The 21,702-nt window shown below is 47.6% G+C and overlaps 1 protein-coding gene across 3 annotated transcripts in view; it reads right to left on the bottom strand.

The window, feature by feature from the left end:
• Positions 1–21,702, bottom strand: part of AMOTL1 (angiomotin like 1) — a 70,419-nt gene that overhangs the window by 12,016 nt on the left and 36,701 nt on the right. For all 3 annotated transcript variants that reach the window (XM_065630940.1, XM_065630949.1, XM_065630958.1), the window contains 4 exons: positions 17,838–18,117; positions 12,263–12,407; positions 11,305–11,394; positions 4,404–4,549 (listed from right to left, as the gene is read on the bottom strand). In XM_065630940.1, coding sequence (XP_065487012.1) covers positions 4,404–4,549; positions 11,305–11,394; positions 12,263–12,407; positions 17,838–18,117 — 661 coding nt within the window. The remainder of the gene's footprint in view (positions 1–4,403; positions 4,550–11,304; positions 11,395–12,262; positions 12,408–17,837; positions 18,118–21,702) is intronic.

Genomic DNA, 21,702 nt, shown 5'->3' on the forward strand with positions numbered 1-21,702 from the left:
GACACCTGACTCACAGCCAAAATCTGGCACCAAGGAGGGGCGAGCTCATGGGGACCAGGCACACCCGGGTGTCTGCGAGCGGTCCTCGTCCCCAGGGACCAGTGAACACTGACCCGAAAACTGGCCCACAGGGCTGTGGCAGCAGGATCTGCCTGCTCTGCCCCCGGCTGCGGTCCCGACCTTGGGAAACCCAGTTCCCCTCTTCTCCCCAAAACTTTCGTCATTAATTTTCTCTTCATGAGCATGAATAAATTTACCTTTCTAAAAATACCTGCCTTGTAACAGAGAAAGCAACAGTGCACATGAACTGAAGCTGTAAACCCCAAAAGGCCTTGACAAACCCCAAAACACCCCAAAACACTTTCAAGTCCCTGCCTCAGAAAGGGGAGGGTGAATCGGTTTGAATGCTGGATCACACTGACTTTGCCAAGCCTCAGTCAGCCCCCATCTGTAGCCTGGGGGTTAATGGGGAATGCCCAAGGTCATTGCCATGATCACTAAGATCATCTTTAGGACTTCTAGTCTCCCTCATTTATTTGTACGCTTGTTGTTCGCAACCTGAAGTTTTTCAGAAGTAAAACAGGAGGCAGAAAAATGCATTAACCCCAGTCGACACTGGGAAACTAGATATATAAGAGAGGCTGGAGAGGTGCTGTGAGCTGGCAAGGCCAAGGCTAAAACCATATCCTAGTGCCTACCTCTTTTTGAAGTACTTAAATCACTATTGAAATTAACTGCAACGTGGGTTATGATATAGGAGCTATGGCCACAAAATATCTGTGCCTAAATATCTAGGGGATGTAGCGAGAAGTTTGCTGCCTTGCTCCTGGGCACGTGGAGCAAATAAACACCAGCACTGGGTCCCTCCAGCTCTGTGGGGCTCCCCTTCACCCACAGTACTAGGATCAGCCCAGGAGTCCAAAGCTGCAAATAAGTTTTTTCTTTTCCTTGTGTGATGCTGATTCACCTAGGTCCTCGCTCACTGATTACAATGATTAAAAAAATCACTTTTTCTTGAAATTCCTCTTCTGCCACCCTAAATGCATCCATGTCACAGGTGAAGAGAAATATGGGCTTGTTCACAGCAAAAGCAAAGCTTGGCTTAAACAAAGCTCCCCAGTCAGTGCCAATGACTGGCAGCATGAGTTCCCGAGCTCTGCTGTAATCCAGGCTAACGCTTATGGCTCCCAGGGCTTTCCATGAAAACTAACAAGACTATAATCCCCACTAGCCTCTGGCATCAGCATGAAGATCGCATTCCTCAGGGGCTCACAGCTTGGCAAGACAGGCACAGTGGTGGCTTCTTGCTGAACGTGCTATTTTGGCAGTACGAAGGTGCCTGCACCACCTCCCAGCCGCACCAGTGTGGATTGGAGAGGGGAAGGGAGCTCCCCCAGGGTCCCCCCTTGACAGCAGATCTCTGCTCCCCCGTGTCCTGCCAGATGCTGGAGGGTCCATCTGCATCGCAGAAGCCAGAATTTGGCTTTGCAGCAGCCCTCTGAGCCCCAGTGTTCATGTGCTTGCACATGAGTGCACCTCTGCCCGTGTGGGTGAGGCGATGCACACGCATCCACCGTCTTAGAAAACAATTTTTTTTTTAATATATGCAATGAGACAGTTCCTACATTCATAAATTTATAGGGAGGTTCTTAAGCCAATTCTGACTTCTTTATCTGGCCTGTAGATTCGTAAGTGAAAAATTCACCCATACTTCTAAAAAACTAATTACAAAATGTTGTCATTTAAGTTAATGGCCTTGTCAGGGCAATATGCATCTGTAAGGGAGAGGGGCTGCAATCAGAAATACATGATACTAAGCTCCACTACCTCACAGGCACATAGACTGAAATGAAAAAAAGCTGGATGGCACCTGGAGAGGGAATCAGTCCATCCTCCCGCTGCCAGGTAGGATCAACTCTTCCTAAAACCTGATGTTTGTCTGTATAACCTGTTTACAAAACCCTTGGGGACTAGGGACTCTACAGCCTCCCCCTGCAAACTACTTCACGGCTTATTTTCCTTTACTGCCAGAAAACTTTTACCCTAATGCCTAATCTGGCTTTCTCTTATGCAATTTAAGCAAATTACTTCTTGTTCTGTTTCCAAATTGTGATCTGCTAGAGCAAGAAGCATTTAATGAAACTATTCGCATATGCACAAGATCAGCAAACTTGCCTGAAGACTGCCCTTGTCCCAGGGATTAGGAAAATGAAGATGAAGAAGAGCTAAGGCTAAAAGGGGATGATTGAAGCAAATAAATCTGAGTAAAGATGAGCAGGTCTTGGAAAAATATCTCCACGAGGAACATAACTCCAGTTTGAGTGATAGAATATCTTTTTCTGTATATATGACATTTGAGTTAAAGACTCTAAGCGATGGAGAATCCACCGTCACCCTAAGTAGGTTCAGTGTTAATTACTCTAACTCTTTATTTCTGGCCCAATTTGCTCAGCTTCAGCCCCAAACACTGCACCTCATTACTTCTTATGTTAAAGAGCTATGTTTAATCTGGCTGACAGCAATCCCTTCTTCACATTCATGCGAATGGACTGGAGCTCAGCCACCTCTTCACTTTAATTGTTCGCACCAAAGAACAGCTTCTGTGCCCCAAATAAATTCTACAGATGTTTTCTGAACCCTCTCCAATTATTCAGTGTCCTATCCAAAGAGTGGACCAGACACACAATTCTAGCAGCAGTGTCCTAAATGACATGTGGTGATAATACATATTTTTGAATTAAATCCTTCTACTAGCAGGCAGTCAGGATAATGTAGATTTACACAGTAAAATCTTATGTTAATTCAACCCCGTAGCTACTGCTTATTTCTCAAGCCTTGACTTAAAAAGCTTTTAAACTTAATTACATTCTGGTGGTAGAAGAAATCTAGGTGGATTTACAAAGTAGTATATGAGGTAGAGCTCTGTTAATAATAATAGTCATGTTCATTTGAGCCATTTTGTGTCTCCTTCAATACATTCTGAATTATAGTCCCTAGTTTAAGACGCAGGTTCAAAACTTCAACAATATCTGCTGCATACGTGTCAAATTGACCTTCAGAAACACTGGAGACGGTTGAAAAGGTGCTCTGATTTAGGAATGGAACAGGCCAACCGCAAGGGAAAGGGAGAACAGGAACTTGGGCACACGTCGGCAGCCACAGGTTACTGCACTTCGCCCAAGCTGCGTGACACTGCCTTGAACCATTAGAACACAGCAGCTGGGATAAAATTCTTTTTAACTCCCCCGAGAATGAAAAAAACAGTTAAACACTACCAGGTCAGTGTGGGTTTGCTCAGGCTGAAGGCTCTGACAGACAAAACTCTGGCAAATACTGTTGCTTGACCCTCATACGTTGTCACTCCTGAGATATACTGTGCCCTATGCAAGAGGTTACCACCTCCAGAACATCTACCATGCCCCGCTCAGGTGGTTTCCACCTCCGTTACATCTCCCATGCCCTGATCAGGAGGTACCACCTCCATAACATCTACTATGCCCCAGGCAGTAGGCTACCACCTTCGTAACATCTACCATGCCCTGGGCAGGAGGTTATCATCTCTGTAACATCTACCACGCCTGGGCAGGAGGTTAGGAACTATCTAGATGAGAACATTTGCCCCCTCTGCAGCTCCACCAGTCCACAATCCAGAATCCGAGCTCTGATCCCCAGCAGAGGCACATTTCTGTTGGATGCCTAGATAAGGAACTGGCAGCTGCAAAGCTCTTTGAGACAGAGCCTTAAGGCTGCAAATGTATTTACTACAGCCCAGCAGGCACAAGGTAGCTTCTGACACAGGGCAGCTTCTTACAGCACCTGCCTGGAAATCTGCATTTATGCTTCTGCTGCCTTCACTGGTGTGTACTGAGCAGGTCCATGTCACCTGCCAATACCACACTGACAGTCTGCGGAGATAAATGTATTTCCTCCCATCCCCCGCATGATGCTGCAACTGCAGGAGCAGGTGTTGCCAGCTAAAACACTCCTTTATTCAGCTACTTTGTAATGAAATGCAAACAGAAAACCTCTGGTTGCCTTTAAGGCAAACAGTGTCAAGTGAATTATGTACAGATTAAAGTTACGCTAGCTCCTGTAGCTACCCCAGAGGGACTGCCCCAAATACACTGGGACAGGCAGGAGGCTTTAGTCTAACTAATAAAGGAACAGTTAAGCTTAATGTGATCCTCTTCTTGCTGCTGAGTGTATCTACTGGAGGTAACGGAATTTTGCTTGTTTGGCTCAGTATTGTTCAACTACACATTTTCTTCATAAGAAGCCCAGTGCAAAGGGACCAGGAAGACCTGCCATACCATGGCTATAAGAGATTCAGGACTTGGATGAAGAAAGCCCTAACCATGAGCCACTGCTAGCTTCAGAGGAGAGAAATGTTGGCCATGCCTCACCTCTTCTTCCAGTTTGATGACCTTGGCTTGCGCGTTGTTTAGGGCCTGGTCGAGGATTTCGATGTGCCTCCGCTGGTCCTCATTGGCAGAGCGCACGGCTGCCAGCTCCATCTCCAGCTTCTCCTTCTCCTTCAAGTGCTCTTTGTCTGGAAGAAAGACAAGAACAAGAGCTGCTCCAGGAGGACAGCTCACAGGCCCTGGCCCACAAGCCAGAGGCAAGCTGCCACATCCCTGGAAAAGCAAAAATTATGTGAAGCAGCAGCAAGTGAGGCTGTTACAACACAGAACTGAGACACAACGGGTAAGGAGTTTCTACTACCAAGGCTCAGCCCCTCAATGGCCAGCCTTACATGAGCACCAGCAGCAGCAATGAGTGGCAGCCTGGGCTGCATCTGCACTAGCAGAGCTTGTGGACCTCAGCACCATCTCAGAATTGTCCATTCTGCTGAACCACCAGCATGTTCTCCAGCAAAATTTTGGCTTGCACCAGCTACTCCTTTCCCACACAATGACCAGGCCCTGGCTGAGAACAGGCTACGTCAGGGACCGTTTACGGCTGTCAGCTTGGATGCTGCTGCCCTTCTCTAAGGGACAAGAAACCTCAGCCCCGTAGATGCGGGCTGTGCTGTGCCTGTTCCATTTTATTTGCAAGGATGGAGATTATGAGATACAGAACGTGTGAATGAGCCAAATAATAAACACAGATCTGTGCTGGACAGCCTGAAAACGGAAAGAGAGGAAAGCAACAAGCAAGAATGAGATAGGAGGCATCTGAATGGGCTTTCTCTGGCCATACGGAGAACAGAAGACTGTGGGAGGCATTTCAGCCCTGTGGAGGCCCTGGGTGACTTTCCAGTCCTGCATGATCTAAGGGTCCAGTGATTGGTTCTCCCCCCACTATTAAATGCCTTAACATATCAGGAGCAAGACTAAAACATGTAGATAACCTCTTGTGCTGAAAAATCATCCCTTTTTGGGATAAGATTTGAAATGACATTAAAAAAAACCGCAAAAAACAAACACAAGCTGACTAAATTCAATCAGCTTTGCTCACATCCGTTTCTTCAGCAACAAATTGCAGGCCCACCATTGACTTTGCTGGCAAGCTGCCTGGGGAAATGCTTGGTTCCATCTCCCTCTATCCTGACGGAGCTGAGGAGCCATTTCAGGGAACATGAGCATCGCAGGTCAATCCCTGGATCCCTGACGTCGGACTGCAAACAGTTAATGATTGGAGGAAGCAGGGAACGGAGTTTTCATTCAGTGAAATCGAGATTTCAAAATCTGGCCTTCGTTCTGAATGAGAGCAAAAATAGAACACCTGGAAAGCCTCCAGGAAGGAAAATTTCCTCCAAAAATTAATTTGGCATCAATTAAATGTTGTTTCGATTATTGACTTTTTAAACACAGCATTACAGAATTTATTATTTTTTAACGGAAGTGAAAAGTTGCTCCAAAACCATCAAAATATGGAAAATCTGCCCCTAACATCCAGCCCAGCCCACCCCACTTAAGTGTGACCACTCAAGCTGGAAGCCACACCATCCACCCACTCCCAAGGAGGGTCAGAAAACTTTGCACAGCTAAAGCCAGCCCATTTCAGACCTGAACTACCTCCAGAAAGGCCTTATTCTTCCTTAATTACAGGTGGGATGAGAACAGGTTTAATTTACACACTATTGGTAGGTGCTTACAGCGAGGTGAGATAGAGACGAACTGAACCATGTGGAACAAGGTGAGCCCAAACACACCTGGCCATCTTCCCATTTATCCTAAAAGAAGGAAATCAGCACCTCACAAAAAGAAACCCTGGCAGCAACACCGGCACATTGGCCTCTGCAAAGCCCACGAGCAAAGCCCAGCAAGTGCTGCACACATGGTGCCACTGACTGCCACCGCGAGTTGTCTCTGTACTATGTGACCTTAATCTTCCCACCTTAGCAAGCAATTTTGTATTGGACATGCAAATCTCTTCTTTCAATGCAAAGACATCTACTTCAATCAGATTCACCATAAGGAACATTAATATCTATTGTACAGAAGTGTAAATCTGGGCAAATTATCAAGCAGCTAATTTCATTAGAGGGTGAAGAAGCTGGAAGATGAATGTTATTTCAGCCCTGTCTCACGCTGGGACCACACTTGCTGTGCTGCAGATTTGAAACCCATATGACAGGAGGACAGAACATATAAAAACAGGACTTGGGACCTTCACTCTCAGTTTTCATCTGAGGAACTTGAAGCACTCAGTTTGCTCCACTACATTATGTTTTCTATTTCCCCCTAAAAGCGGGAACCTTGGCCACTGAACCCACTAGAAAGTTGACAAGAAAATTTTACTTAAGAGCTCTCAACACTTCTCCATACCAGCTTCTCCCTGCAAAATGCTGGAGGTACATTTTATAAGTACTTTCCTATATTGCATTAACTTTTAGTAAAGGAGGTCTTTGTTGAACATACCTTAAATTCCCTTCAAGCACATACAGGTATCCCTAAAGTCTAAAAATACTGTTTTACTGTGCTACACTTGCATGCACGTTCTGCCCAGGCATGTGCTTTTTACCTAACAGACACCAGCTAATAACTACTTCTATTTTCTGGTGGGTCACTGCTACATCCCGTTACTGAACAGTCCCCAAAAGGCTTCTCTGCTGTAGATTACAGCTGTAATCTCACAGCTTTCCACTTGCTGCTTCTTACTGTTGTACCTCAACACACTGAGGACATTACACCAACACTCTGTGGCTGGGGAGAAGAAAGAGGAGAGAAAGCCAAAAGCCTGCTTGGGTGCTTTGCAAACAGGCTTTTTGAGTTGTCAAGCTGGGTATGTACAACACAAGTAGACCAGTCCTGACCCTGCTTTGAAGCAGAAACATTAGACAGTCAATCCGCGACCCCCCTTCACTGTGCTCAGATGTGACCCCCAGCTTTTCACACAAACCTCATGCTTAACAGAAGGTTTTGATCTGATCACTCTTGAAAGAAAAACAAGAAATATGTTTAAAGGTACCGTTTACCTATATCAGTTGAATGTGTGCCCTCAAAGCCACTCATAACTCAACACTAGGTTGTAGATAGCACAGGTCCACCCTGCACGCTTCACAAGGAGCGGCTGCATTAATCCCTGCGTCCCAGCCAAACACCAATGCAGCCCAGTGCTACCTGCTCCTCCTGCAGGTCTGCTCACAAACAGCAAATTCCCAACAGCTCTCTGGAGTTTGGACCACACCAGCACCAAGAAAAGGCTGAGATGCTGCAGGAGGTCATGCTTGAGGTCCCTGAGTCGTTTTCTCACGTGGTGATTAACAGGGATGCTGCGCCGGCATTAATAATCCCAATCAATTGTAATATACTTAATTAATGGTTTGGTACATGGTTACTTGTGGTCACTGACCCAAGCAGGGATGCAGAAAGGTTTGATGCTCTGTTGTCAGAAGTCACTGAATCTCCAACGAAACTTGTGATGGCTTTCCTTACTCTACAAAGTATTGCAGGCAGCTTAGGGATGGTATGAATTACATTTGGGACATTTCCATTTGCGTGTCATGAGGTACAAGTCGGGGGAGAATTTGACCTTCACATGTTGAAAACTGAAATCAGATTTCCCACTCCCCTTCCCTTCCAAGGGCAAGGGAAAGTCACGCAGAACGGACATATTTTTCTATATGACACCATTTATTCAGGATGCCGCTCCCTGCGCCTAGGCTCTAGGGGCATTGGGTCCCCACCTCTCCGCATGCAGCTCATGGCTGTGAAATGAGAGGGCAAGGAGCTCCCTTTCACTCACCCCTAAAACTTCTGCCTCTGCCTAATTATTTCCTGTCTTAACACCAAACAGCTCTTAGTCTGCCCAAAACCCCACCCTCAAAAACATCTACTGTGAGCATCTTCTTTGGTCGGATTCACTCGATGGGAACGGTTTTTTGCCTGGGCTATTGGGGACAGAGATATATGCACAAGTCATACACAGCACATCCACTGCGCACTCCTACGGAGGAAGCGGTTCCACCAACACGCTGCCAAAACTGTCTGTGCATGCCTACTAACGGGTGTAGAGCCACATGGATGGGCACAGACCTCAGTCTGCCTCAAACACCTGAAAAAACAGCCCCTTGGAGGAGCCCTTTCTCTGAAAGAGTGTCTGTAAAGTTCAGAAATCCCAGAAAAAAAAATGCAAAATTCTCAGACTCCACCAAAACAAATTTTACCCATGATATGCTGCATCATAAGCTTCCTCTCTGTCCTGTGCCCCTGAAACCATTCTCTGCCTTCCTGCCTCTCCCTTTCCACAGCCTCTCCCAGCCTTCTCCTGCCTGGCTCTTCTTTCACCTGTAAGGACCCATAAGCCTTCATTGGTCACTGCGTCATGTCTTTCCTTAAAATAACCTTTTTCACTGAAAAAACATCATATAATTATCATGAAACTAACAGGCTGAGAGTTCTCTCCTACCCCTGATACAACAGTACCATTTTTCTTAGGCACAAATGCCCAGCATTTAATACTTGGAGGCATGCAGCCTGGCTTTGCCTACTCTTATTACAAAACTAAGAGTTTTTGTCACCTCCAGTCTCCATCTGAGAGCACACGACACTCTGCACTGTTACACTACTAATGGAGAGCTCTGCGATGAACTGAGAAATGATCCCTGCACGTCCTGCCTTGCCAGACTTCTTTTTCAGGGAGTTTTCCCTATTTTTGGAGTTTTAACACGCTAATAATTCTGCATTTGCAGTATTACTAAGGATGAGTGTTAAAAAACCGTCATGAGTTTTAGCTTGCTTTCTTCATCTCATCATGAGACTGGCTTAAAAATGACAACTTTTAGGAACCTGCTGATGCTGGAGTGCTTTTATATAACTTGGGTTGGGGATGTTAAGGGTCATGTTTTCAGGCTGTTTTTCATGAATGTAGGGACCGGAAATCTGCTTTTGCTTTCCTAATGAAAACTGAGATTTGCATTTACTAATCTGACTTAGTAAGCTACCACCCTTAGGGAAAAAGCAAACCCGAGTTTCCCAACAGAATTGCAGCAGCTGATGGGAGCGCAGGTAGGCATCGTTTTTTCTCTTCTTCTAAAAATGACTATTTCAGTCTCAGTAGACAAGCATACACATAGCAGTGAAAACAAGCTGCACCCCTTCTCCTCTCAGTTTTCTGCCTGAGCGTCCCATCAAAAGACACGAGGAGGTTACAGACCATCCTTGCAAACTCCCCCTGGTCGTGCTCTGCCTCTGGAGAAGACTCACAAACATTAGCATATAAATGCAGTCACTGACAGACGAATTCCAAGCAAAACCCTTCACGGGTTCTCAGAGGGGTGTTTTAAGCTGATACCCTGATATTGAGGTCATTACTGCCTGTGCCCCAGCCGACCAAAGAACACGACTGAAGAGGATCTGCTCTGCATGTGCCCATTTTTCTATTCTTGGAAGCACTCTGCATCGCACTGGTAACATTTAGCTCTCTGGTCTAGCCAGGAGACACTCCAAGCATTCAGCCCATCTTACGTGATAGGATCCAAAAAGCTATATTTGTTCGTAAGCTGCAAATTGATAGCAGTAATATGCTGGGTGCATAGTGCAAAGTTTTATTGCCAGATATTTATCAGTGGAAGCACAGAGCATGTTTATGTGCTGGAAAATGACTCAAATTGAGTCTATCCTGTGGATTTAACTCCCCCTTGTATGTGGGAACACTGCCAGGCTGTCTCTATAACAAGACAGCAAACCCCAGTCTGCAATTTGCACTGTGAAACTTACCGTGTTTGAACTCTTCCCAAGGTTGACAAGACTCACATAGCAATGCTATTTTCTTCACAGATCATCCCCTTGGATTCACAGAAGTATCTACACACCCTTGTGGCATCTGCTAACATGGCAAAGCTAAGAGTGTCACGGAAAAGATCATCAGATTCTCTTCTGGTTTGTGCACACACACACCAAATTAGCAGCGAAGCTGCTGTGCTGGCACCATCACTGCTGGTTGTTGCTCGGAGAAGGTTCTCCTGCATTTGGGGCAGCCAGTGGATGCTGCGGGGCTGGCCGCGCGTCATGCTGAGTGGTGTCAAACATCACACTGCTAAAGGAGGTGGCCAGTTCTCCACCTAAGGATTTGCAATTTCAGCTCATCTTCCAAGGAAACTCTTGGTCCAAGAAATAAAAACAGAAGGATAAGATGTACACGGCATTTAGCTTCAATGGGATTTAAGCCCACAAAGTACTGCACAACTCCTAGGTGGTCAAGCCCTTCTAGAAGCGTGCTGACGATGCTCAGGATACATGAGAAGCCACGCGGGGTCATTCAGCATCCAGCTGCTCGGGTTTTGGTTTGGCTGGTCACATGGAGCCATCAGCACATGGTATGAAAATGCTGCAGCACTGTGCTCATCATTACGAGAGCCTAAAACTTGTTGGGAATGGATGTTTTCCATAGCAGTAGAAGTGGTAAAATCTTTGTCTTTTCCATCCTTTATGAAAAGGAGGGTCCAGTTCTGCTCTCCTACTGTTAGCCAGCCCCTGACACTGACAACAAGTCAGCAGAGGTTGCTCTGGGCTTTTCCCAGCCAAGAGAAGAACCCGTTCTAAAAAGCGCGCATCTCTAGAGATGATCCCCACAAACAACACTTCACAATTTCAGATAAATATTTATCAAAAATAAGCTAAGTTGTGTCACCATTAACTCCCACTGCCTGGTTCTGGTGCTCAGTAAGAAAAAAAAAAAACAAACAGCCTGAACCATCCAGTCTGCAGCTTAAATAAGAGTACGTGATGAATTAGCTGAGTAAAAGCAACCCATAAGGACAATAACAATTACTAGCAAAGTATTCACCTCCACTCCAGGCCATATATATGTGTGTGTATATATATGTGCACCTTCAAAACAGATTCGCACAGTACTCACTCTGAGTGACATAAAGGCCCTCTGTTGACTTATCCTCATGCCCGTCAAAGTCTCTGCTGGCTAGCTGCCTATTGGCCGTCTCCAGTCGTTCTGCAAAAAACAGGAAATACTTTAAGTAAAAATATATGTATATCAAATTGTAGGCCAACCAAGAAAATAAGATGCATGCCAGCACAGCAGTATAAATAGACTCTCTGAAGGAGGACATTAAAATGGAGGCTGACACATACATAAAAGATGAGGCCCTTGACCTCTTCCATGAAGCTGTGTTGTTCAGATTTACAGAAACTGGGAGAAAAGCCTCTGCCATTAGTGGCTGATGTGCCCAGGCAGTTTATCTCTCACCCTGTCCGAAATTCACAAGGCGTTTGCAATCTGAATTACCCAGCTTTGCGAGGGGATGGAGGCCTTTCCGCAGTGGAGAGAGGCCACTGGTGCAGCAAGATGTCCTGGGGGAAGGCAGCCCCCAGCCCAGTGACACCGATCCTTGGTGATGCCCTGGGAAAGGATCAGTTTTCTGCAGCAGGGGACAGATTCTCCTGGGAAGGGCCTGCCTTCAGGTGCCCCCCTCCTCCAAAAAGACCATCCAGCCCCCTCACACTGTTGCAAAAAGCATGAGCCAGCTTGCAGAAGGCATCTTACTGCCCAAAGACATATTAAAGGACTCCTGTCGGGCACATGGACAGGTAATAGCTCAAGGTCATAGTCAAAGGCACCGTCTGAAGCTGACTCTCATATTTAGCCAGAAGGTTTCTTTGCAACTTGGGGAGGTGACAGCAGCTTTGTCTTCTGCCAATAAACAGGGTTTGATTCCTTGAAAAGTGTATCTAAAACATGTGTGAGCCCACTACTTTGAAGCCTGCTGCTCTGGAGTTTGTGAGACACACAAGCACCACGTGAGACACCAACACCATGTCAACTAGGGGAAAAAAACCCCACACAGGCAAGTGTAACATACCACGGAGATCCCTGTTGAAGTCATGAAGTCTCCTAATTTCTCCTTCGAGTTTATTTCTCATCGCTTTGTCCAGAGACTCCCTCTTAGTGGTGGTCTTGACCAGGCCCTCATAAGCTTCCGATATCCTCTGAATCTCTATTTCAAACTGAAAGGACAGAGAGCTCTTGTTAAAGCCTGTCAGGAACGCATCCCATCCCAGTGTTTGCCCAGTGTGTTTCGATGGGGTGCAGGGGTCAGGGCAATGCCCGTGCCGAGTGCCACACCAGCCACCAGCTCTACAATGACCGATCTCCTCAGTGCAGGATGGTGCAAAGCCCCAGTGGTGCTGGAGGTTCCTGCAGCAGGGAGCGATTGTTGGACCCCTGCAAATGGCCTGTGGGGCAGCTCGCCACACCACAACCCCCACACCACCCCCTGGCAGTTCCCAAGGAGCTCAGGATGGGCTGGGATTGCTGTAACTGCTCGGCTGTCTTCACTCTATGACCAAGGTGGCTGCTTTAACACCATCCGGGAGGACGTGTGAGGGAAGCAGCATATTTGCATGGACTGTATTCTTTCCTATAAAGGATTTTAGGAGGCAAGATTTATTATTCTGCTAGAACCTCGACGCAAAACTTAGCTCTAAACTCTGCATGCCACAAGAAATGCGTTAGGCTCAGCTCTGACCTCACATCAGTCTTAAACTATTGTGGTCTGCTCCTTTCCATTCTTGACCAAAGACTGCTTTATACAAAAAGAAACTATAACAGATCAAACCAACTGTTTCAGGTTTCCAATCTTCTTAACTTCATCTCCTTGAAATCTGGCAAGCTGCAGGTAGAACATGCAGAGGAAGCCCTTAGCAGTGAACTTGCATCTTAAGACCCAAACCCAAAAAACTGACAGGATAGTCCCAGGTAGCATTATTGCTGTTCAGGTCAATCCCACCCAGCTCTTTTAGTAAGCTAATGTCTTGTTAAGTGCTTTCCTGAAATCATTGCTGCAGGAATGATCAACACCGATGTGGGAATCTGCTCCTGCATGCCTAGCCCTTGTGTTTGTGGAGAAAAGCTTGATAATGTGCACAGGCTGGAAAACCAAGCGATATATATATAGCCTCCCACATACCTTTCTAAATCTGGTGCTTTTTGAGCCTCTTGAAATCACGGGTGGGATGGATTAAGTGATTTGTGAAGCCAGGGTGCGAGCCCACCTCTACTTGCTGTGGAGATAGATCCCTCTCCAGGGCTCCTTAAGATTTAGGTGTAATTTGCCACCTGCAGCACTTGCAGAATAAAAGCTCCAGGGATGCTGGAGCTGTCACCCCACTGTTTGTGGAGAAACCGGCAGCCAGGCTCCAGCAGCCTGGACCTGCGCTTCCCACGACACCAGGGCCACTGCGTATACGGCCCATGGGCACTCAGCATTTCCCAACCATGCACCGAGCACAGCCCGGCAGAGCCCGGATGCGGAAACCCAGTTACCTTCCCCCATTTCTGCTTTCAGCCAGCTCAGGCAAAAAAGCTGAAACAAGTGGCGATGCACAAAGCCCATGGAGCGGCCCCTGCGACACCAGCAGCCTTGGATTAGTACGTGGCTGGATATCACATCACCTGTCTCACAGCAGTGGAGATTTAACAGCTCGCAGCTATTTCACACACATACAAGATGCTCTCCTACATGCATGGCATTAAAAGGTACCATATATACATTAGTTCTCAGCTGACAGTTCTCCACAGCTTCAAGAAGAAGATGACCTTTTGAACACTCCTTATTGGGTGAACGATAAACTTAGTCAGATTATTCTGACTTTCCATTGAGGTTTTTTTGTTGTTGTTGAGGTTTTTTTGTTTGGTTGGTTTTAAAGCAGGAGCTCCAGGAAGCCCTGTTACATTTTCCCTAACCACATCTAGAAAAGCAGGTCCTGCTTGCCCACCTTTCTGATGCATGGCCAGACACCAAGCGTGTTCCCACCATGAGGACAGCATGCTGAGAGGAACGCTGCATAAATCCAAACCTGTTTGAAATTCAGACTGAACCTTACTGTGATTAAAAAAAAATCAATGAGTTTTATTTTCCCTCATACGCACAGCAATGCAAGCTTGTACAAAGCCCCGCCAAGAAGTCTGAACTTGAGAAAATCACTGTGTGCAGTTCTGGGCCCCACAATCGAAGAAGGATGTGAGGTCCCTGAAGGCATCCAGAGGACGACAAAGCTGGTGACAGGGCTGGAAGGTGCGTCCTGTGGGGAGCTGCTGATGACTTTGGCCTTGTCTAGTTTGGGGGCAACTTCATTGCCCTCTACAGCTTCCTGATGGAGCGGGGGAAGTGGAGAGGGAGGTGCTGAGCTAACCTTCCTGGGATCCAGTGACAGGATGAGTGGGAATGGTTCAAAGATGCGCCAGGGGAGGTTAAGACTGGACATTAGGAAGCATTTATTAACCAAGAGGGTGGTCAAACACTGGAGCAGGCTTACTAGAGAGGTGAATGATGCCTCAAGCCTGTCAGTGTTTAAGAGGCATTTGGACAATGCCCTTAATAATATGCTTTAACTTTTGATCAGCCATGAATTGGTCAGGCAGTTTGACTAGATGATCATTGTAGGTCTCTTCCAGCTATTCTTGTCTTCTCTTCTCTTCCCTTCCCTCCTCTCCTCTTCCCCCAAAAATCTCATGTGAATTTTCCAGAATCAAAATGACATGTCAATTAGTTAATCCAATAACAGCATAGTTTCAGCTACTTGATTCTGTTATAGCTTTTTCTTTCAGTACGTGTGACTTCTGCTAGTGAAAGTTTTCTCTTCCTATAAGCAGTTAGAGGCTATATTCAAGCTACCTCGCATTGCTCTCCTTGACCACTTAAGCAGATTGAGCTTTTCCCTCCTTGAAATGAAAGTTTGGCTTAGCAAAACTAATTTTTAAAGCACTTGCCTGAATCCTTAACTACATGATCCCAACCAGGCACCATGCTCAGTCGGGTGCCCTGACGCTCGCTGGTTCCTGCGCCTCCCCTCTCCTGGGTGAGTTGTATCTGCAGAAGATGCCTGCTCCAGAGAGCTCCTACCACAGCAAAGCAGATTTTCCAACACGGCAGGGGGTTTCCACAGCCCGACAGTCCTGCCCAATGCTGCTGGTTACTGCAAGGGCTCTGCTCTGTCCATTATCTGCCGTTATTTCCCAAAACACATCACCATGCAAGTCTCCTGCATCCCTGGAGGCAAAGACTTGCTGCAGGAAAAGAAAGAACCTCCATCAGTACTGAACAAAATTGAGAGCAGAAGAACAGCGATAAATTGTGTTGGTGTTTCTCAGTGGCTCTGGAACTTCCTTCCCCTTCTCTATGACTCTACGAAAAAACAGTTCAGCTTCTTCTCTACCTGGTAGCTCCTGGAGCCAACACACTCAAACGACTCATTCACTGGGCAAGGGGAAGAGCCAGCCCAGCCTGGCAATTAAACTTCAGCAAGGTACCACCATCTAAAAAGAATAAATAACTAAATAAATATGAAGTAATGCTTTGCTTTTGCAAAAGGAGCTCAAAATAAAATGTCTACAATCCCTCTTCCTCCCCAATTCTTTTAAGGTAAGAAAACCAGACAACTCGTCAATCAGCAGAGGGATTAATCACCACCTTGTACCTCTCTGCAAAAAGTCTGTTCAGACACGACTGAGAATCTGACAACCCTCAGGGCTGATCTGCGTGTATGAACACCCAGGCAGCCCTCCACATCAAGCTGATTTTTCTCTAATTTCTTCTCCTATTCTGTAATCAATAAAAGTGAATGGGAGGGTGGCCCTACGTAGAATAAACTTGTTATGCATGGCCAAACAAGAAGTACTCCTCATGACCCTTCAATTCCAACTAGAGGGAAGAGTTTTCACACCCAAGTATGTAATTAACTCACTGTTACATTTTCAGCAATGATGTTTAGCTGAAACTGTGGGAACAGAGGAGGACCTGCCCTGTCCTTGTGTTCTAACACAGACAGAACAGCACGGGAGGGATACTGTGTGTTAAGGCTTTGGTTCAGGCCATTTTCCTGAAGAAAGAATGCACTTGAGCATGCGTTTCACTTTAACACTCCGCTTACACTCCCCAAAGTCAATGGGACTCAGTCCATGCTCCATTGACTGAAGTGAGACTTCAGGCCATGCTTGAATACCTTTCTGTTGGTGCCTGATGCAATCGACCCGCGGGGCATCCAAGATAAAGAAAGAGCCGTTTCCAAGAGTGTAAAAGGAAATCGGAACATTTTTAGGCCATCGCACTCAAATACCTTTTACTGAACAATGTGGCTTTTGTAAAATTAACAGCTAGAATATTTCTTCTTGCCCCTGAAGGCCACAGGGAAGTCAGTGTTAAAATCTTTGCAGACATCTTCACAAAAAGTTAATGTTGCTGCAAAAAATTCTCAACTAAGTGTAGGAAATTCTGTGAATAAACTCAACTCATCTGGTTGCAGAGGAGGAGGCTTCAAAGATGACAGTAGCTACAAAACAACAGGTCTTTTTTTCTAACCTGTTTGAACTTTCTGGTCTCAGACATTTTGCCAAAGCTGAGGCTGGGACACGGTCCCTCAGAGCTACCTCTCCTCCTGTGAAGGGTGTCTCCAAGAACACCCTGATCCCACACAGCACAGAAGTTGAGCTCCTATAGAGAGTCCTAAATTCAGAGAGAAAAGACCTCCAGCCTAAGCCCATTTGTGTATAAGCAGTGGGAAGACACAAATGAAAGAGCAGTGTAGGAACCTGAATAACTCATTTGGTCTGGGCCCTTGGGACCCAGAGCCAGCAGATGTGGGGAGCATTTCTGCGTTGCCTTCAGTGAACTCTCATTTTTAAGCAACTTCTATTTTGTTTGATTTGACCTTTCATCTTATCACCCTGGGCAGTGCAGGAGACATTGTCCTTCTCCACTGAAAGCACTTCAGTTGCATACAGAAAAGAGGGTACAGGATCTCTTTGCAAAAGAGTCTTTGAGCAAAATCTTTACCAAATGGTTCTTTCAGATAAGGGGCAGTGCTTTTTGAACCCACATGTTCAAAGGTGGTTATCTAACATCAGCTCTTAGAAAGCCATCGAGCAGTCACTGAAAGCCTCTGAGACAACCAAACTAATGCAAGTCCACACAACAGGCAACCCCACTGATGGCTGTTACAACTCCAAGAGTGCGGAGCACCATGCAAGCATATTGTGGTGGACAAGACTGTTCAGGACCGATGTGGCCGTGCTCTTCAAATGCTTCTGCTGCCCATACAGATGGTGCGGGACCCTGCTGCCCCAGGAGCAGACTCAGCCCATGGGAGACTTCCACAGAAAGCTCCAGGAAGGCCAGCATGGAAGGATGGAAGGGGAAAATCCCCAACTGAGGGACATGTGATGAGCTGACCCATTTTTCCCTAGACAAAGAGAAGCCCATGGGCCTCAAGGCACAGGATTACACTTCTGGGAGACCACCATGGAGAGGAAATGGTTAGAGATGGCCACTGGTACATCCCCACTGCAGTGACATGACTATGCAGAACGGTTTGGGGGGCCCAAATGCAGAAGTACCAAGACAGTTGCCCTGCCCAGGTGCCAAACATCCCTCCACATACCTTCTGCAGCTTGTCCGCCTTCTCATAGTAGCCCTCCAGCTCCTGCCGCAGCACGTGGTTCTCCTCAGAGAGCATCTCCACCATCTGCTGCGCCCGCTCCACGATGGCGAAGGCGTCGGGTGTCAGCTGCTGGCCCGGCGGTGTCGGTGTCAGCGGCTGGGCAGCGGCGGGGGCCGGCAGCGGTGGCAAAGCACCCGGGAGCAGAGGGCCAGCGGCAGCCTGCGAGGACATGGGGCTGTGCTGCTGGGCCGGCGGTGGGAAGGGCGGCTGGCATTGTCGGCTGCAGGGAAGCACACAGGGGAGGTGTTAGAGCCGCACATCCTCGAAACGCACCCAGGAGCTTTCACCTAATGACTGCACAGTTTATTAATAGGGTTATAACTGTACGGTCATGATTCTGATCCTTAGTCACTCCTAAATACCAACAATCACAGCAGGGACCGGGTAAATTGTCTCCTCGCCTGCTCTTGACAGTGATGTATACATTTGGCATGAACGGATAAAGGAAGCATTGAGTCGAAAACGTAATTTTTACTTAGGTGCGCAGCTAACATTTCATCAGCGAGCCAGCCTCTCCCTGCCCCTCTTGCCACAAACCCCACTGCTGAGAAGCATAAGCCAGCGGGCTCGAAGGAAACACAAGGGATGCATTACTCCCCCCTCGAACACTGCTCCCTGCCTGGAGCGAGACCGGCTGATCGGCCGAATTGAGAGCTGAAAGGAAGCGATGTGAGCCAAGCAGTGTCCCCGAGCGGCTTTAGCAAGTGGCAAAGGGAATGGCTGCTGTGGAGCTGCTGGAAGCACAGCCCAGGTCAACCAGAGCGAGCCACCAAAGCCATCGTCCAGCGCGAGACCTCATTGTGTTACCCCCTGACTACCGGCATCCATCACCCACCAGGCTTGTGTTGGGGAAGGATAAGGAACACACTGGCGGTAGACTTGCTTGTGGGCTAGGCTTTCTGACAGCGGGTGGCTCTTTAATCCAGCCCAGTCACAGTTTGCTGGAGGATAACCCAGGAGAACATCTTAGTGGTGAGGGTAATCCTGTGGCTGGTGGCCAGGCAGGAGCAGAGTCCCTCGCTTCTGTCTTGCGTTTCAGCCCTGCAAGCGCAAGAAGGGAGACTGTCCCTGTTTCAAAAGGGGGAATTCTGGCAGGGAGCAGCTCAAAGCTTATCTGCACAGGACCCATTCCCACCCCTCCATTCACCGCACAGGCAGTCCGGAGAGCTGGCCAGGCCAGCTCGGAGCCTCAGCCAGGGTGAGCGGCCCCACGCAGAGCCCGGCTGTGCACAACCCAAGCCACTCCTCAGCCCGGATGCCTAAATTGTGACATTTCTACACTACGCTTGTCTAAGAGACTCAACCCAGACTATGCAGGACATCCCTGTCAGAGCCCAGTTTGGCTGGAAAATAAGGTGGCTGCCAGACCCCACCTGAAGTCTGCAATCACTTTAGCTTAACCACAAGCTGTTAGGCTTGCTGTAGCTATTGTTGCCTTTATTTCTGTACCCTACATGAGGCAGGAGACCTAACAAACAGATGTATTTACCCCAGCTGGCCTCAAAGATCCACGAAGCCTGTTTTTTAGACAGATGATTTTGTGCTATATAAATACATAATAAACATGATTACTGTTGTCTTCAGCACCTACACAGCTTCTCAAAGTGGGGTTTTCAAAAGCTCTCAGTGTTGGCCTAATTCTACTGATAATAAGCCATCACTGCCTTCAGCTGCAGCAGAACAAGATGAAAACTGCTCTGACAAGCTTGCTCCCACCAAGCCAGCAATTCAGCTGTATCTTCTGTACAAACTAGAGGGAAAGCAAATGGGGCCCCAGGGCCCCCCAAATGCAGTGAATGGACAGCCCCACATTCCCATCCTGGCTCTTGTGCTTTGCCCAGTGCATCCACCATGCATGGAAAGGTGTTGAGATGGAATGAACACCAGTGATGAGCCCATTCCCAAATGTGAGGACACTGCGAACCCGCCTGGCAGCACAGACCCTGGTCCAGGCTGCGTCCTTGAGAGGAAGGTCCTGGCCAAGCTTTCTGCAGCCAGCACTGGGAAAGCCTGTGCTGAACCCACCCTGGTCCCCCTCAGGCTGTGTCTCCCCACGTAAATTAAAACACCCATGGAGGCAGCTCAGGAGGACAGGAGAGCTCCCAGGGCCAGAAGGGTTTGCTCTCAGCCCTGGCACGTTACTTCTCTGGCAGAGGTACAGGCTAATGACTAAGGAGCTAAACATCTGCAGAAAGTGGATGACACTTCCCAAAGGACAGTGAGGCAGGGAGGTGTTGTATGACACTTCACATCTGGCCAATGAAACATAAAATAATTCATATGAATCATGGAACACTTGAGGTTAGAAGGGACTTTCAAAGCCCATCTGGTCCAACCCCCTGCCATGAGCAGGGACTCTTTCCACTAGACCAGGTTGCTCAAAACCCCATCCAACCTGACCTTGAACACTTCCAGGGATGGGGCATCTACCACATCTCTGGGCAGCCCATTCCAGTGTTTCACCAACCCTCATAGTGAAGAATTTCTTCCATACACTGAATCTAAATCTACCACCTTTTAGTTTAAAACTGTTGTCCCTTGTCCTATCACCACAGACCCTGCTAAAAAGTCTCTCTTTCTCATAAGCCCCTTTTAAGTACCAGAAGAGCACAACAAGGTCTCTCCGGAGCCTTCTGTTCTCCAGGCTGAACAACCCCAACTCTGTCAGCCTGTCCTCCCAGCAGAGCTGTTCCAGCCTCTGATCATTTCTGTGGCTCCTCTGGCCCCTCTCCAACAGGTCCATGTCTCTCCTGCACTGAGGGCTCCAGAGCTGGACACAGGACTCCAGGTGGGGTCTCACCAGAGCGGAGCAGAGGGGCAGAATCACCTCCCTCCACCTGCTGCCCACGCTCCTTCTGATGCAGCCCAAGATACAATTGGCCTTCTGGGCTGCAAATGCACATTGCCGGCTCATGTCCAACCTTTCATCCACCAGTACCCCCAAGTCCTTCTCAGCAGGGCTGCTCTCAATCCCTTCATCCCCCAGCCTGTATGGATACCAGGGTTGCCCTGACCCAGGTGCAGGGCCTTGCACTTGGCCTTGTTGAACCTCATGAGGTTCACATGGGTCCACTTTTCAAGCCTGTCCAGGTCCCTCTGAATGGCATCCTGTCCCTCAAGCAAATCAGCTGCACCATTCAGCTTGGTGTCATCCACAAACTTGCTGAGGGTGCACTTGATCCCACTATCTATGTCATTCATGAAGATATTAAATAGTACTGGTCCCAGTATGGACCCTTGAGGGACACTACTTGCCACTGGCTTCTACAGGGACACTGAACCATTGACTGTAACTCTTTGGATGCAGCCATCCAGCCAAGTCCTATCCATCTAACAGTCCATCCATCAAACCCATCTCTCTCCAATTAAGAGGTAAGAATGTTGTCATGGTCTCTATCAGAGGCCTTACAGAAATCTAGGTAGCTCTTCCCTCATCTACTAATGCAGTTGCTGCATCATAGAAGGCCTTTGGAATAGTCAGGCACTATTTGCCCTTGGTGAACCCATGTTCGCTATCTCTAATCACCTCCCTGTCTTCCAAATGTTTCAGCACAGCTTTCAGGAGGATCTGTTCCATGATCTTACCGTTTCTTAAGAAACATGACAAAGTTTTATCCGTTGTTGCTGGTGAAAACTCTGCTCTGGCCCCGCTCACCCGTCCCATGCGGCAGCGTGCGCCACAGCGGCAACGCAACGGCTGGGAGAAGTGGGAGAAAGAAAACTACAGCAGCCACGCAGAAACACCCCTCACCAAATGCTGTGCTAACTGGAGCTAAAATCCATCCCACCCCACCAGAGCAGAGGA

Source organism: Caloenas nicobarica, chromosome 1 (genome assembly GCF_036013445.1).
Source record: "Caloenas nicobarica isolate bCalNic1 chromosome 1, bCalNic1.hap1, whole genome shotgun sequence".
Classification (NCBI taxonomy): Eukaryota; Metazoa; Chordata; class Aves; order Columbiformes; family Columbidae; genus Caloenas; species Caloenas nicobarica.